Genomic DNA, 12,634 nt, shown 5'->3' on the forward strand with positions numbered 1-12,634 from the left:
GTGTACATGAGCAACTGGATGCTCAACAACAATTCCTACAGACATACAATAGCCATTAAATGCTTATGAAGTAAATTCACCAACATTATCAAGTCTCATTCTTTTGATAGTATAATTAAGGAAACGTGCGCTTCACTTAATAATTTGAGCAATAAACTTTGCAAATGCCACATTATGAGTTGATAATAGGCAAACATGAGAGCATTTGTTGGATTCATCTACTAGGACCATAAAGTATCTAAATGGTCCGGATGGTGGATTAATTGGTCCACATATATCACCTTGAATTCTTTCTAGAAATCTAGGTGACTCCCTTTCAAATTTCATTGGAGAATGTTTTATAATTAACTTTCCATGCGTATTCTTAATTATCCTTCGCATCATTGTTAATATTGGGTGGCCCAACCTATCATGCCATAAACTGAATGTCCAGGATCACAATGTTTTCTTTGACTACCATATTTGATTCAATCATATGTATATTGTATAATGCAAACCGGAATCAAGTGTTGGTAGTTTTTCAAGCATATGGGTTTTGTCTATAATATACATATATTTCTTATTTTCAATGGTCACAGTTTTTGTGTCATATCCTTTGAAATATATGTCATTGAAACTTAGTAAGTTTCTATTACACTTTGGAGAAAATAAGGCATTTTCTATACAAAACTTCGTATTATTTGGTAACATAAATTGGGCATTCCCAGTCCTCTCTATCAAGTCTGCAGAACCTGATATTGTTTGTTTGCACCAATTTCGAAAAATATTTCTTTGATTTCAAAATAGTATGCGTACTACCACTATGTGCTATGTAAAGATCTCCAACCTTTTCTTGGTGTTGGGCTCCAATTGGACTCATATTACACTTCACACGTGAAAGAAATAATAAGCCAATAAACATAATCACAATAATTATTATAAAGAAACTTCATTTATTGTAGGAAAGACATTACATGAAAAACAAAGGAAGGAAAAACAGGTTTACAAGAACAATAACATAAATTTTTAGTTTATGTCTTCCATGTCATTGCAGAAATCAACAACAGTTAGATGAGTGCATTCAACATTATCAATGAGGTTTGCTTATTTTCCTTTTCCTTTAATGGACTCTCGATAAAGTTGAAAAAGATGTGCACGTGTGCGACAGGTCCTTGACCAATGGCCTATGCTACCACATCTATAACTTGAACCATCAGATTTTTGTGATGCCCCAACATCATGGCTTGCTATTTTGGCCTTTTCTTGTGTATGGATATTGTTTCTTTGTAAAGATTGGTAATTATTCCTTTTCTGGCCACGGCCATGATTATTACCTTGTCTGCGACCAAAATTATGGTTCTAATTATGACTTTGGTTTCGATTAAAATAGCCATGACCTCGTCCTCGACCATGGCCACGTCCTCGTCCATGTGTATTGTTTCAATAACCATCAGTATTTGTAGCATTTGCTTCAGGAAGTGCTACTGACCCCATTGGACGAGATTCATGATTTGTCATCAAGAGCTCATTGTTTTGCTCTACAACAAGCAGGCATGCATTCAGTTCGGAATATTTTGTAATGTTTGTTGCATGAAATGTGGAGTACGTTTTCTCCAACATATCTTCATCAGTAACTTCTTGTCCACAATACTTGAGTTGTGAACATAATCTAAACAAAGCTGAGTTGTATTCATTTACTTTTTGAAGTCTTGAAACCTCAGTGTTCTCCATTCATCTCTAGCATTTGGAAGTATAACTTCCTTTTGATGATCAAATCTTTCTTTCACGAGATTCCAGAGAATATTTGGATCAGTAATATCAAGATATTCATATCTCAACATTTCATCAATATGCTTACGAAGGAAAACTTGTGCTTTCGCATTGTCTTGTGCCAAACAATTATTAAATTCATGTATAGCATTTGAGATTCTCATAGACTCAAGATGCATTTTTACATCTATCATCCATGACACATAGTTTTTCCCACTAACTTCAAGTGTTGCAAACTCGAGCTTTGCAATGTTTGACATATTGTAACTATAAATTTAAACAAATTAACAAGATGAAAATTAAAATCCATTTATTTCAATATGTATTGCACAAAACAGAAGAAGGGGAAGAATCGTCCCATACAAGACTAAGAAAGGATAAAATAAATCAGGATAAAATATATCCGGTGTGAGATTGAAAAATAGGAAGTTAAGTGCTATAGTCATTATAGTTGCGACAATTACAATCGGATGAATCATTTTGATCTTGATAACCTTGAAAAGTGAGAGAATTTACTCATTTTTTAGTAGAAAGAAACATGATAGTGATGTTATTTATAGCTGAAAAATAGCCGTTGTTTTTGTTGTTTATAATTGTTGCATAAATATAGCAGTTGTGTGTGTGTGTGTGTGTGTATATATATATATATTATAATTGATTCAATAAGACCTTTAATTGGTACATAATTTTACTTGGTATAGTTTTGTTAATTAGAAATATAAATAAATATTAGTAAATGTTTAAATAAAATTATGAAGAATATCTCAAATATAAATAAATAAACATTGACATGTATAAATAACTGTTAGTATACATAAATAAATGTTAGTTGCATAATTTAAATGTTAGTATGCATAAATAAAAGTTAGTTGCATAAAGTAAATGTTAGTATGCATAAATAAAAGTCAGTTGCATAAACTAAATATTAGTATAAGAAATAAAAATCGTTAGTAGTCCATAATGTTCAAAATGAATATGTTTTATTAATTCATTAGTATTTTTTTAATATGATGGAAGTTTTTATAATTAATAATGTTTTTTACTAAGTAATACATACATTGATTAAGATATATGTGATTTTCACTTGTTTAATAACCTTAATTAGAGCTTCGTGCTGATAACGTGTCGTAAATTTTGTAACACCCATATTTTTAAGCAAAATTTGAACTTTTCCAAAACACTTAATACCATTCAACATTACATAGTTTGTTTTCAAAATAACAATTATCAGAGTATCCTAGTATCAAATCATAAAAATCATAACAGCAGCAGGAGCGGTACGATCACGCCTTCGCCTTTCTGCGATCACTAGAAGTACCTAAAACAACAAACAGAAACTGTAAGCCTGAAAGCTTAGTACAATCACAAACAACATACTATGGGTCCAGTCAACCATCGGGTTGGAATTCCCCATGCCCACAATCGACAGGTTGGACTGCCCATATACTCTGAGTCCAATCATCCTCGGGATGGAATACTCACGACCTACAACCAACAGGTTGGAATGCTCAGGTCTATTGGCCTCCGTACAAAGCAGATAAGCCTCAACCGCAAAACAAACATGTGCACATATATAACGGATAAACACATAACAGTCTATAGACAACAATTGATCAAAAACATGTCGTGCCACATAACACATAATACCATCCTTTCTATTAGGATACCATTCTAACATATCATACTAACATATTGCATAATAACATCCTATATCAAGGATATTGACCTAACAGGTCGCTAAGCATAACATAAACTCAACCTAACTACTAGGGTGTAAACCAATAAACTGATGATTCCATAACCAGATACAAGCCATAAGGGCCGACCTTGGTGCCTTAGACCCTATTGGTAAATTAAGGATAACTCACCTCTCTAGTAGTGCTGAAATACTACAAATCTCCGACTGCTGTCTCACCGGGAATCCCAAACTATTACACAATAAACACCGAAAGTAATACCCAAGATAACCTTCTTGACTAAGTGTCCACACCATTCATTTAGTCCACTCACGTTATTGGGCCAAGGCCCAAATACCCAATCCTTGACTTAAAGGTCCATATAAAAGCCAATTATCGGCCCAATTTACCAAATTGGGCCTAACCCCATGATCCACCATCATTCCCTGGCCCAAAATGTCTCATTTACAAAATCCAGCAAAGGCCCAAATCCATTAGACCACAAACAGCCTAAGTCTGAAGCCCATTAGACAAAGCCCAAACAGAGGACGTACGCGTGGCGTACTCATCCAACGTTGACCATCATCGGGGTGGTTGACCCAGTACGTTGGGCGTACTGGTTTTACACCGGGTATACTGGAAGATTTGCTAACATCTCATTAAGTGCTTAATGGCTTAAGCAGTTAAGCCCAAACTTCGGATACAGAGACCTAACGTGTCTAGGATCCATAAAGTCGTGAACTTTATCACTTTGTACGTCCATAAAGTTCTAAATGCTTGGTCTTAATCACGTAATACCTCATTCATCCATGCATAGGACTCAATAAGCTAATGGGACCTCATTTTTATCACTCAAGGTCCCTTCAAGAGTCCAAAAGGACAGTCCTTGTCGATCAAAACACAACATACACCACATTGTGGTTTTTGGGACAAGAAACGGGTATTTTAAAGAAAAATGGAGAGATCTAATCATATAAGCATAAAGATTAGAATTTTATACCTTCTGGAGCTTCTTGTGCACAAGCTAACTTCAGATCTACAAGTTTGGTCTCTTCCTTCAACTCTTTGATGCAATGGTTTCCTCCTAAGGCACTCAAGAACACATCAAAATGAGCTTAACACACAAAAGGGAGGCTAGGGTTTGAGAGAGATGAGTTTGATCTGTGGAGGCTGAGGTAAAAAAGATGTGGGTGCACATTATGTTGCTTATATAGGCCCCCAAACCCTAAATATTAGGGTTTTATCCAGGCATTAGTATGCCCAGCGTACTCAAGTGTACGCCTAGCATACTAAGGCGAACCTTAGTATGCTTAGCTTACCCTTATGTGTGCGCGTCGTACTTCCTTTTGGGCCCCAGTTGCAAACTTGGTCCTTAAACTTACTTTGGCTCTTCACTTCCAACCCCAATGACCATAATGACAAAGGAAAGATTGAAGAGGGTTCGGGAATACCTGCACAAATCTCAGGATGTTACAAATTTAATGTAAAAAAAGTTAAACTAAAACATTATAAAGTAAAGAAGGAGATTTGAGAGGATCCTTGAACACTTAGAAGATTGTATTCCATATGGTGTATTTATTTCTTTCACATTTATTGGGTATTTATGCTACATATCATCCTATTCTTACATCATCAAAATAGTGAATAAATAGTTAATGGAAACTAATTGAAGAGTGAAAATGTTCATCCACATGCTATGTCTAACTCAATGATTTTATGGATTTTATAACATATATATATGTGTGTGTGTGTGTGTGTGTGTGTATATATATATATATATATATATATATATATATATCATACATACTTATAAAGCTAGCAATTTTTCTTGAATCTCATGCATTTGAAACCCCCATTCTTTTTTTCTTTCACCACAATTATTTGAAACTCCCATAACTTTTTAATTTCTTTATAATAATAATTATAATTTGGTAATTAGGTTAAATAAATATCAAATCTAAATTGTATTCATATATAAACTAAATTTCAATATTAAAATAATATCTTTAATTCTACTTATAAAATTATGTTTTTTAACTTTTAACACATTATACTTAATTTATTAGTTTTAATATATTGTTGGATGTAAACCATTATCATTTTAAAGGTATAATTTTTGAACAATTTGTATAAAATGCTTACATTATTAATTAAAATATAACAATATAGGCACAACTTAAATATAAATTTTATTTAACTTAAACAACCTAAAGATTATTTTATAAATAGTTAAAAGTGATAAATTGTAGTGTCTTTCTAATAATGATTGTAAGTTGGTTAATAAGGTTAAATAAATATCAAACCTAAAGTGTAATCATAAATAGACTAAATTTCATTTTTAAAATAATATCTTTACTTCTATTTATCAAGTTATTTATTTAAATTTTAACATATTATACTTAATTTATTATATTTAAAATATTGTTGCATGTAAACCATTATCAGTTTAAAGCTACAATTTTTGAACAGTTTTGACAAAATACTTAAATTGTTAATTTAAATATAGCATTACAGTGTCAACTTAAATATAAATTTCAGTTCCACTAAAAAAACCAAATAATATTTTGTAAATAGTTAAAAGTGATAAATTATAGTGATAAATGCAAAAAACTAAATTGTAATATCAGTTTAACTAAAATATTTCCTAAATATATTTATATAATCGTTAAAAAAATTTCAAATAAGTAGCTTAAAATAACTTATAATAACAATAGTTAAAAATAACTCTATATAAATTATTATATTGTTACCTTTAAAATCAAAAAATAATGTTTGATGTTTTAAATAATTATAATGATAGAAATTAAAACATTAAGCAAATATATTTTAAAAAAATAGTTAAAAATAATAACTATAAATAATATTAAACCATATATAATATTTAATTTTATTGATGTGTAACTCGCTAGTAAAAGTCATTCAAACGATTGAGATTATGACGTTATAATATATTTATATATTATCATATAATTCAAAATAGTCAATATATTATATCAAATTAATATACGAATTATTATATCAAATTTAACAACAATGTTAGTGTTATGTTTTAAAAAATATATATTTGTAAAGACTTCAACTATATATGTGTTTCTGCGTATTACAATGTCAACTCAAATATAAATTTCAGTTCCATTTAAAAAAACTAAAAATATTTTGTAAATAGTTAAAAGTGATAAATTGTAGTGATAAAAGCAAAAACTAAATTGTAATTTCAATTTAACTAAAATATTTCTTAAATATATTTTTATAATCGTTAAAAGTTTCCAAATAAATAGCTTAAAATAACTTACAATAACAATAGTAAAAAACTACTCTATATAAATGATTATATTGTTAGCTTTAAAATAAAAAAACAATGTTTGATTTTTAAATAATGATAATGATAGAAATTAAAACATTAAGCAAATAAATTTTAAAAAAGTAATTAACAATAAAAACAACTATAAATAACATCAAATCATATATTATATTTAATTTTATTCATGTTTAACTCGTGGGTAGAAGCCATTCAAACGATTGAGATTATGAAGTTATAATAAATGTATGTATTATCATATAATTCAAAATAATCAATATATTATATCAACTTAGTATACGGATTATTATATCAAATGTAACAATAACGTTATTGTTATATTTAATAAAAACATATATTTGTAAACACTTCAACTATATGCTGTTTTTGCGCATTACAATGTCAACTTAAATATAAATTTCAGTTCCACTTAAAAAAACAAATAATATTTTGTAAATAGTTAAAAGTGATAAACTGTAGTGATAAAAGCAAAAATTAACTTGTAATCTCAATTTAACTAAAATAATTCCTAAAAATATTTTATAATCATTAAAAGTTTCCAAATAAGTAGCTTAAAATAATTTACAATAACAATAGTTAAAAATAACTGTATATAAAAAAAAATATTGTTACCTTTAAAATCAAAAAATAATGTTTGATGTTTTAAATAATTATAATGATAAAAATTAAAACATTAAACATATTAATTTTAAAAAATTAATTAACAATAACAACAACTATAAATAATATTAAACCATATATATTATATTTAATTTTATTCATGTGTAACTCACGGGTAGAAGTCATTCAAACCATTGAGATTATTAAGTTATAATATATGTATATATTATCATATAATTCAAAATAATCAATATATTATATAATTTTAGTATACAAATTATTATATCAAATTTAACAATAACGTTATTGTTATAATTAAAAAACACATATATTTGTAAAGATTTCAACTATATGAGTGTTTATGTGCAAACCGCGGGTATTCGCCTAATATATTATAAAGAAAGCATTTTTCCTTTCACAACATTCATTTGAAACTTCCATGCATTTTTCCTTTCACCACATTCATTTGAAACTCCCATTACTTTTCAATTTCTTTCTAATAATAAATATAAGTCGATTAATAAAGTTAAATAAATATCAAACCTAAAATGTAATCATATACAAACTAAATTTCAATATTAAAATAATATCTTTACTTCTACTTATAAAGTTATGTTTTTTAACTTTTAACATATTATAGTCAATTTATTAGTTTTAATATATTGTTGGATGTACACCGTTATCATTTTAAAAATATAATTTTGGAACAATTTGTATAAAATGCTTAAATTATTAATTTAAATATAAAATTACATGGTCAACCTTAAATATAAATGTTAATTTAACTTTAACAACCCAAAAAATATTTTGCAAACAGCTAAAAGTGATAAATTGTAGTGTCTTTCTAGTAATGATTATGACATAGTTAATAAGGTTAAATAAATATCTAACTTAAGTGTAATCATAAATAAAGTAAATTTCAATTTTAAAATAATATATTTACTTCTGCTTATAAAGTTATATCTTTAACTTTTAACATATTATACTTAATTTATTAGATTTAAAATGTTGTTGTATGTAAACTGTTATCAGTTTAAAGCTACAACTTTTAAACACTTTGGAAAAAATACTTAAATTGTTAATTTAAAGATAACATTATAGTGTCAACTTAAATATAAATTTAAGTTCCACTTAAAAAACCAAAGAATATTTTGTAAATGGTCGGAAGTGATAAAATGTAGTGATAAATGCAAAAACTAATTTGTAACCTCAATTTAACTAAAATATTTTCTAAATATATTTTTATAATCGTTAAAAGTTTTCAAATAAGTAGTTTAAAATAACTTACAATAGCAATACTTAAAAATAACACTACACAAATAATTATATTGTTACCTTTAAAATCAAAAAATAATGTTTAATTTTTTAAATAATTATAATGATAGAAGTTAAAACATTAAGCAAATATTAAAAAATTAATTAATAATAACAACAACTATAAATATCATTAAACCATATATTATATTTAATTTTACTCATGTGTAACTCACGGATAGAAGTCATTCAAATGATTGAGATTATGCAATTACATATATATATATATATATATATATATATATATATATATATATATATATATATATTATCATATAATTCAAAATAATCAATATATTATATCAATTTAGTATACAAATTATTATATCAAATTTAACAACAACTTTATTGTTATATTTAAAAAAACATATATTTTTAAAGACTTCAAATATATATGTATTTATGTGCAACGCGCGACCATTATCCTAGTATACTTATAAATGAAGCATTTTTCCTTTTACGACATTCATTTGAAACTCTCATGCATTTTTCCCTTCACTACATTTATTTGAAACTCCCATGACTTTTCAATTTCTTTCTAATAATGATTATAAGTTGTTTAATAAGATTAAATAAATATCAAACCTAAAGTGTAATCATATATAAACTAAATTTCAATATTAAAATAATATCTTTAATTCTACTTATAGAGTTATATTTTTTTTTAACTTTTATTAGTTTTAATATATTGTTAGATGTAAACTATTTTCATTTTAAAACTACAACTTTTAAACAATTTGTATAAAATACTTATTATAAATTTGAATATAACATTGCATGATCAACTTAAATATAAATTTTTGTTTAACTTAAACAACCCAAAAATATTTTGTAAATAGTTAAAAGTGATAAATATCAAATCTAATAATGAATATAAGTTGATCATGCAATGGTGACTGGAATGCTAAAAAGGCCAAGAATCATATTCCCAAGGACAAGAAGGGCATGTCAGACAATAAGCCTAATTCAAGAAATGGTTCATCCAAACCTAATTTGGTGAGGTCAAATTCATCTCAAGGGTCGTGCTCTAGCTCATACTCACAATACAAGCCCAAATCAAAAGGTAGTCCCACCCCAAAGGCTAGTAAGAAAGGTCCCTTTAGTCCAACAAGAAAGTACCCAAATCTAATTACCAATGGGTTCCCAAAGGTCACATTTCAAAATCGTCCAAAAATCGTATAACTTCTCTATGTTTTTTTTCTGATAAACATGATATGTCATGGGAAAGAGTACCTTGTGTAGATAGTAATGGTAAATTCAGTTTCAAAATGGATTAGGTTCCAAAAACCAACTAATCCCGCAATATGTGTCGGAACAACTATGGAGGAATATCATCAGACTTCGGTATGTTAACAATGGCTGTTTCAGACACATGATAGGAGACATCTCTCATCGGCATGACATTCAGAATTTTATGGAGAGCATGTGTCCTATGCGGGAAGGAAGAAATAAAAGATCACAAATAGGGACCATATTTGACGGTCATCTGGATGCAACTTCAATTGCTGATTTATGGTTTGAATTTTCTGAATCGTCTCTTCTCTGTGATAATAATGTTGATTTTTAATTATCCAAAAGCAAAATTTTTCTTAAAACCAAGCTCGTGCTTATGGGATTTCTTAAGATGATGTGTTTCAAAGACTGAAATTGCTTTTCAATTTTATTTAGTATTTCTTATTTTATTCCATTTTATTATAATCTTTTGGGAAGTGATATGATGTTTAGTGTTAAAGGGCAATCTGAAATACGTGTAATGCACTGAAGCTGAATTGTTTAGGCTCTGTGTTTAATGTGCTGGTAGGCACGAAGGATTCAAAATGAAAGGACTAGACATTGTTGACAATGAAAGGACTTGACAGTGTTAACTCATATGGACTTAGGTAGTTACATTTGGACTGACCATACGACACTTGGATAGATTGATTAATGAGATAAACAAGGGAGCCGGCGAGATACATTAAAGTTACTTATCATCTAGAACTGTGGCTCAACACTTCTTCGAAGTACGGGCTTATGTCCTTAATTCTGGTGCTGATAGGGTGACTGGGGGGTTTTGATAAAGTAAGTTTGTGTGAAATTGTTTTTCTTTCTTATCATCTATGTCAATTATATGTTTCCCCCTTTGCGTGATTGGAAGAGATCCGAACATATGCATCTCTCTATTTATCTATGTTAGTCATATGTTGTCCCCTTTGCGTGATTGGAAGAGATCCGACCTGGGACACAACATATGCATCTTTCTATTTCTCTAAACCTATATATATGTTAGTAATATGTTGTCCCTCTGCGTGATTGCAAGAGATCCGACTTGGGATACAACATATGCATCTCTATATCCATCTTCTCTCAAATAATTGAGCACTCACCTAAAGTAAAGAGCTCTATGGAATTCCTTGATTGCTAGGGTATGTCGTGAAGTGAAGAATGCATTCTAGTGCTCTTAAAATTGAATTGGTTCATGACTAAAGGTTGATTGTAGGTCTCGCTGTTGTATTTAAGTGGACAACAATATCCTTGGTTGTTGTCAGCAAAATGGTCTATTTAGGAATATAATTGCAATTTCTTGTCACTTATAATATGTCCAACTTGCAAATATCTTTTGTGTTTAAGTGGACCACAATATTGGTGATTGACCAGAACTATTCATGCATGTGTGTGTTGACGATATTAAATTGCTTGACAACTTTTGATCCCAAAATGTTTTAAATTTAATTATTAAGATCATAGTGTTTTATTTTATTTTATTTTTGTCTTTGTTAAAAATTTTCATATTTTTCCTATATGCACAAATTTAGGGGGAGAATTAAAAAATCAAACAAAAAAAACCAAACAAAATCATAAAATAAAAAAATCCAAAAAATGCTTATTTCTGTTATTATTTCTTTATTTTTGTTTTTATTTCTTTTTCAGAAAAATCTAAAATCCAAAAAATATTGTTTTGTTTTTTAGCATATTTTAATTTTATTTTTATTCTTAGTTGTTTTATTGTGTGATTAGTTTATTTTTATTTTTATTTTTATCTTAAAATTTCATTTGTCTTAAAACTCAAATTCAAAAGAAGAAGAGACTCAAGGATACTGTATCAGAAGAAGAGACTCAAGACGATTGTACAGGAATTTTCTGAGCAAGGAGAAGAAAATTGGAAAGAATTGATGGTTATTACACTTCACACTACATTCACAAGGAATTGAAGGCTTGCAACTGTAAAAATTGTCAGTTAGGCAGTATCTTTCTAAGAACTGTCGTATTTAAGGAATTGGAAGTCTGAAACTGTACAGATAGTCAAATTGTTCTTGCCAGTTTTCTTTACCTAAGAATTGTCATGACACCAGGGCGATTCACCAAACCGGGAAAATAGATATCGTTGAACATCCCGCCCATGGTATTGATAATTTTTTTGTCATGCAAAACTGAGGAGACTCAAATGTATTCTAGGATACATTCTTCGCAGGTAAAGGAACTAACGGTTTAGGCACTAGGGCGATGCACCTTGCAAGGTACGATTATCGTTGAACGTCTCACCAAGGGCCAAGTTAACTTCTTAACTTAAAAAAACTGTATTGAGATCTTTGATCGAGGATATGTAGCGGCTAACATCAAAAATAACACACTTCTCCGATATTCAACAAATCACAGTGCGTTCCTCCGTGTTTACATAGATATTGCGAGTAGTCTCCATTTGAGCCAAGGCTGAGTCCTTGAACAACGGTGGCGAGAAGGGTTTTTATGACTCTGTGATCCACAAGGACTTTTTAGTCATGGTTACTTTTAAGACATATCTTTGATCGAAGAAGAATATTCATTCAAAGGAACAAGAAATGAAGATTATTTTTCAACACACAATCTTTCAACCCAGAGGCAAGGTGAAGCTGTTTTTGAAGTTATGTGAAGAATTACATTGAAGCCTCCTCAATCATTTGTTGCTATCTATGAACTTGTTGAAGTGATCCAGAAGAATCGATGTCTCTGTTATTAT

The 12,634-nt window shown here is 28.9% G+C and overlaps 1 protein-coding gene across 1 annotated transcript; it reads right to left on the reverse strand.

Moving 5' to 3' along the window:
* Positions 1-1,419: 1,419 nt before the first annotated feature.
* On the reverse strand, positions 1,420-3,742 carry LOC145030285 (uncharacterized). The gene is made up of 3 exons (XM_078978675.1): positions 3,618-3,742; positions 1,696-2,016; positions 1,420-1,648 (listed from the first exon to the last, which is right to left on the reverse strand). The coding sequence occupies exons 1-3, from the start codon at positions 3,740-3,742 to the stop codon at positions 1,420-1,422; spliced, it is 675 nt and encodes a 224-aa protein (XP_078834801.1).
* Between the last annotated feature and the right edge of the window lie 8,892 nt (positions 3,743-12,634).

This window comes from Lactuca saligna, chromosome 2, assembly GCF_052625555.1.
Source record: "Lactuca saligna cultivar CGN05327 chromosome 2, ASM5262555v1, whole genome shotgun sequence".
NCBI lineage: Eukaryota > Viridiplantae > Streptophyta > Magnoliopsida > Asterales > Asteraceae > Lactuca > Lactuca saligna.

Bases quoted from the DNA above. Each gene is read 5' to 3' on its own strand.
- LOC145030285 (XM_078978675.1), bottom strand. From the start codon at position 3,742: ATGGTGTGGACACTTAGTCAAGAAGGTTATCTTGGGTATTACTTTCGG. The intron at 2,017-3,617 runs GTGAGTTATCCT...TTAAATTTATAG, and splicing joins ATTTCAGCACTACTAGAGAG to TTACAATATGTCAAACATTG. The intron at 1,649-1,695 runs GTTTCAAGACTT...AGCTTTGTTTAG, and splicing joins GATGAATGGAGAACACTGAG to ATTATGTTCACAACTCAAGT.